General features: G+C 47.3%; 1 protein-coding gene across 10 annotated transcripts in view; it reads left to right on the top strand.

Annotated features, from left to right (window-relative positions):
- Positions 1–4,859, top strand: part of LOC102676017 (protein Fe65 homolog) — a 122,391-nt gene that overhangs the window by 107,923 nt on the left and 9,609 nt on the right. For 9 of the 10 annotated variants that reach the window (XM_006622353.2, XM_006622351.2, XM_006622355.2 and 6 more), the window contains one exon: positions 4,609–4,761. The exons of the other annotated variant lie outside the window; for it this stretch is intronic. In XM_006622353.2, the coding sequence (XP_006622416.1) occupies positions 4,609–4,761 (153 nt within the window). The remainder of the gene's footprint in view (positions 1–4,608; positions 4,762–4,859) is intronic. 10 annotated transcript variants of the gene reach the window in all.

The following is a 4,859-nucleotide window of genomic DNA, read 5'->3' as shown; positions in this document are numbered from 1 at the left end:
TCGCCCACCTTCGTTCGCTCGCCTCCTCCTCTTCCTCCTCCCTCCCCCTTTCCAAAGCTTCTTCCCTATCTGCGAATCTCGACCCCTGGCGGAACGTGTAACGGATTACGCGACCGCGCGCTCGATTAATGGTCCACCTGTGTAATTCTATTTGGCATTCTCTTGCTCGAGAAAATTGATGGCTCCGTTGGCTCGTGGAAACGACGGACTCGGATTGCGAGGGCAGATCGATGCGCGTATTTTGAATCGAGTCGTGATTGGCCGAGAATGGTGATTAAATCTCGTGGGGAGGCACGAAATCGTGGGGTTGATCGATTCCAAGTTTTGAATATTTTTCGTCGCAAGTCCGGGTAGATCGTGACGATCTTTTTCACTTCAACCGTAGCAAAAAATTCGTGACGAGATCTGCCGCCCCATTGCAAGTTCGCTCACGATCGATTTAAACCGATTTTCCTTCCCTGAACCGCGCGAATTTCGATCCTTTTTTCCCCCATCGCGCTGTTTAAATAACAGAGACGAATTCTTCCACCGCTCGAAAAGCCGTTACACCAGCTTTTGTGTCTATTGGCTACGAGATTTATCGAACAATTTCACGGGGGGAGGAAAATCGCGCGATTACCAATCGAGTCACGATTCTTTCCGGTGGAAAGAAAGAGAATCGAGAAAGAGAATTTCTTTTATTATTTAGCTAATCCCTCGTTGCGCGAGACCGCCTAATCAGCCTCGATATCGGGTGCCCGTTGTTCAGCAGCCAGAAATTGCGAGGTTCCGTATACCGTGATCGCGGTTGCGGCACAGAGACCTGGTGTAATTTACGGTTCAGCCAGGTGCGTCACAAGTTGCTCACCTTACGACCTAATTGGGTTTAATTACAGCTCGCTGAAAGTTACGGCGGCGGCGTGAGTCCTTATACACAGGGTGGGTTACAATTACGGAGCCGCCGACAGCTGATTTCAGTTACCGCGATCGGCCTTATTACGCCCTGTCCGCCTATGATTCCCTCTCCCCTCTTCCCACTCTCAGCCCGCCCTCGACCGGCTTCTAGTCTCTGCTACGATTTTCTCACCGTCCCCTCCCTGCCTCCTTGTCGACACCCCCCTTTCGATAACGAGGCGGTTAACAGTCGCTTCTCTGATCGTCCGCTTGTCTGAACGCAATCACAAGCGGGGCAAACAGAGCGGTTAATCGATCATCAAACCCGGCCTAACGCGACTCGATTCGCGCTTTGATTAGAAGGATACCGTTACGAGTCCGCAAACGAGATGGTGGAAATCTCGCGATATATATCCCTATCGATTCGGCGATTGGATTAACATTTCGCCTCCTCTCTCTTCGCGAAGATATCATCCCGCGACGTGTAGGGTATCAAGAGTAGCAGGCGTAATGTTTTGGAGGGAGGAGGGCAAAAGGCGCCGCGAGAATTTCCCTCGAACAAAAGAAACTAAATATTGACGGTGGCGGAAACGTTCTCGTCGGCCCTCTTCACCACGAGCTGCATTTCCGCCTGGACTTAGGTTCTTGGAGCCTCGATTAAGAGAAAGTGGGAACGCAACAAGAGAGCTCTGAGCGCGCAACTCGTTGCGCTCGGAAGTCGCGACTCGCGGAAGAAGAGTTGTTTCCCCTCTGGCGCGAAGTGGTGAGTGGAAAGCGGAGGATTGAACGAAGAATCGGCCGCGTCGCGGAACACGTCGTCGCATCGACGACGATCGATAGAGAATTCCCGCAAAGGTATTCGGCTTAATCGATCGCCATCCGCGGTCCGACCGCATTTATGCACGTTGCCTTTCTCTCTTTCTCTCTCTCTCTCTCTCTCTCTTTGTAACTTCTGGCGAATTTCCAACCCTTCTAGCCTTTGCTAACCCACATACTTGTTTCAAACGGTGTTGTTAACCTTCTGGACAGTGGATCGCGCGAAACTTTCCACCTATCTCGCTAATTTTCATTGTTTTTCTCTAAGACTAACCGTTAGTTCTTTTTCCTCTGTCTGTTATTCGTAGCTCGACAGAAAATCTCTTCGAAACGATAAAAGAGAATATCTACTATGAATCGATGCTTTTTAAAAAAAGTCCTTTCCTTCACATGTATATAAAATTATGATTCTATATATATGCGAAACGAAATAGAGTCAAGATTCTTTCTCTGTTTTTGGCGGTGAAATGGCCCGTTTTTCCGGCTTCGTTTCCATATTTTCGATTGAAACGAGCCGACGTTCAAAGAGGCAATTAACGACGCGCACGAGAGAAATTGCTATGCTCGTTGGAGGCTGTAATTAACGGTTACCGGTTGCGTCCAATGAAACCGGGAATTAGCATTGCGCAATCCGTGGGACACGCGCGATGACGTTTCATACGTACGTTCCGAAGCACGCCGTTTATTAGAGTTCGATGGCGGATAAATGGCGAACGGGAGTGGCGGTCCGAGTAACGTTGGGAAATTTAATATTCCGAGCCGAGCGAGAAGACCGTGACAGGCCGTGTCGTCTTAAAATATGGTCGAATTGGAGGGAGGGGGAGGAGGAGGAGGAGGAGAGAGGGGGTCGGAGGGATAAGTGTCATTCAGGGTCAGCCACCCGGTCCCCGGATAAAGGATCGAGTTTCTGGCTGTCAAAAGGGATCGCGAAACCCTCGAATAATCTATCCGTCCCTTTTGCTCCCGCATCTTGATACGCGGTGAATTAATAACCTATTGCCACTCGATAAGAGATCATCCCTCGACGTGAAAAATTCAACGTCGAACGGTCCATACCTTTCCAATATTTTCCCACCGGACGGTTTGTTACGGCGAGACGCGTGGTAATGGATCATGAAGGGGGAGGAGAGGGGAGGGAGAGAGTAGAAGAAAATGTTAAATTGGTATTTCAGCAAGAAGTGCATCAACGTCGCGTTTTAAAGATCGAAGACCACTTTTCTCGAGCTGTATGATGGATAACCCATGATCCATATGAAATCGTATGAGCGGTATCGAAGGCCGCTGCGCAGTTGCAAGAAAATATAGTGATACGTCATCGTTGCGGGAAGAAAATTCATCGATTCGAAATAAATCGTTGGAAGAGATGGTTACAACGAGTTTTCTACTAGTTCGCGATAGATCATCGGAAAATCTTTTCGCGAATCTCGAAAATATGAATATTTTTCAGAGACTATTAATAATATTAATACGTTCGAAGGGAAGAATTTAAGAAAACGAATTACAAATTATAAATCTAATGTAAAAATATTAACGTTTCTTCGAGAGATCTCCCTAAAATGGAATCGGCAAGTAACTCGTCGATACATTGAGCAATGTCTGAAAATCCACATTTGATCATGCTCTCCGTTTCGAAGAAAATTGGAATCCGTGTGGCGAGCCGGGATTAAAAGTTGACCGATTCGAGCTCGAAGGAGACGACGAAGACTGGGCCGAACGATGGTGAGGAGAGGCGAGCGGCGTTAGTCGGCAAACCGCTCGGCTAATCCCCTAATTACTTCGACATGGTTAGCGACCCTGTACTAACCACGTCGGTGCCTGGCTCCGTTCCCCGATCGTTAATTAAAATGGCATTTCCTTGCAGCCGCGGCAATTTCCAGCCAACGCGGCGCGCATAAGTCACGACGGTCAATCGAGCTCGTCTCCGAACCGTTCTCGATCCTTGGAAAATTTATCACCCGCTCCCCCCCGCCGAGATAATTTCGTTTAAAGAGAGAAGGAGTACACTTTTTAAATATCACCTTGTGTCGATTCTTCCAAATGGACGGTGAATTTAATTATTTAAACTGCGATAATCGTTTCTGCCGGTAAGTTATGGACCAATATATTTTCGCCAAAGTGTGACAATTTTGGAAAACATGGTTTCCAACTTCTTTCGATTCTCAAAGCTGGAAGCTAGAAAATGGCTAAGTAGAATCAAATTTTCTCGGGGCGAGAGTAAGAGTAGATGGGATTATAGTCTAGTCAGTTTTAGGGAAACGAGGTCGATTTCCAAGAATTTCGTTACGCTTTTTCTCAATTTTGCAGAGAAATTGAATTCCCTGGCGACTAGCTACGTGGTAAACTGTGTTTTCCGAAACATTTATACGTGAAACGAGAAATACACTCGATTCAATTTATCCGCAACACCGTATTAACGGTCGATTCGGGGCAAAAATATCGAGAAAATATCGCGAAAAACTTATACAAATACTGGCTCGCGATAAATGCCACTGAATTGAAGTTTAATTATGCAAAATGCCGCCGGCCCAACAGTTATCCGCTCTGATCATAATTATCCCCAGATTCATGACTTCGTAATGATCGCATCAATATGATAATGCGAACACCGCCATTCGTCGACAACGAATGCGCTCGTTAAAAACCATGTTCACGTTCGATTTCGTGCCTCGAAAATTCTCTTTTTTTCAAACGTCTTAACGAAAAATCCATCCTCCCCTCCGATATTCGAGATAAAAAAAAATTTACGCGATAATAGCGGTAATAACCAACGAACGATTACGGACCCATGACTCGAAGCCGCTCGAATTCGCGATTTCTATCACGTGGAACACGAGAAGTATGGGAGAGAACGAAACGAGCGTGGTCATCGACGATCGATTCTCCCCCTTAAGTAATGCGCTCGGCGACGTGCTGATTCAGGTACAGCAGCGAGGGTGTTGCGGAGTCTGCTCTGGTCGACGACACCCTCAACGGAAATCCTCGATCTTCGTCGTCATCCTCCTCGATTCTGGCTCCCGTACAGTCAGCATCCGCGGACACGGTCGACGCTGCGAATCTATCCGATTCGAGAAAGTACGTACGATAGAATTACTCTCGTCGTACCATCCTTCCCCCACCCTTAAATCCCCCTTTAGATCGCTGCACAGTTCTTTATTATCGAACAAACTTCT

This window comes from Apis dorsata, unplaced genomic scaffold (genome assembly GCF_000469605.1).
Source record: "Apis dorsata unplaced genomic scaffold, Apis dorsata 1.3 scaffold_683, whole genome shotgun sequence".
Classification (NCBI taxonomy): Eukaryota; Metazoa; Arthropoda; class Insecta; order Hymenoptera; family Apidae; genus Apis; species Apis dorsata.
Note: the sequence above shows the minus strand (reverse complement) of the source record. Positions and strands in the feature narration are given on the sequence as shown.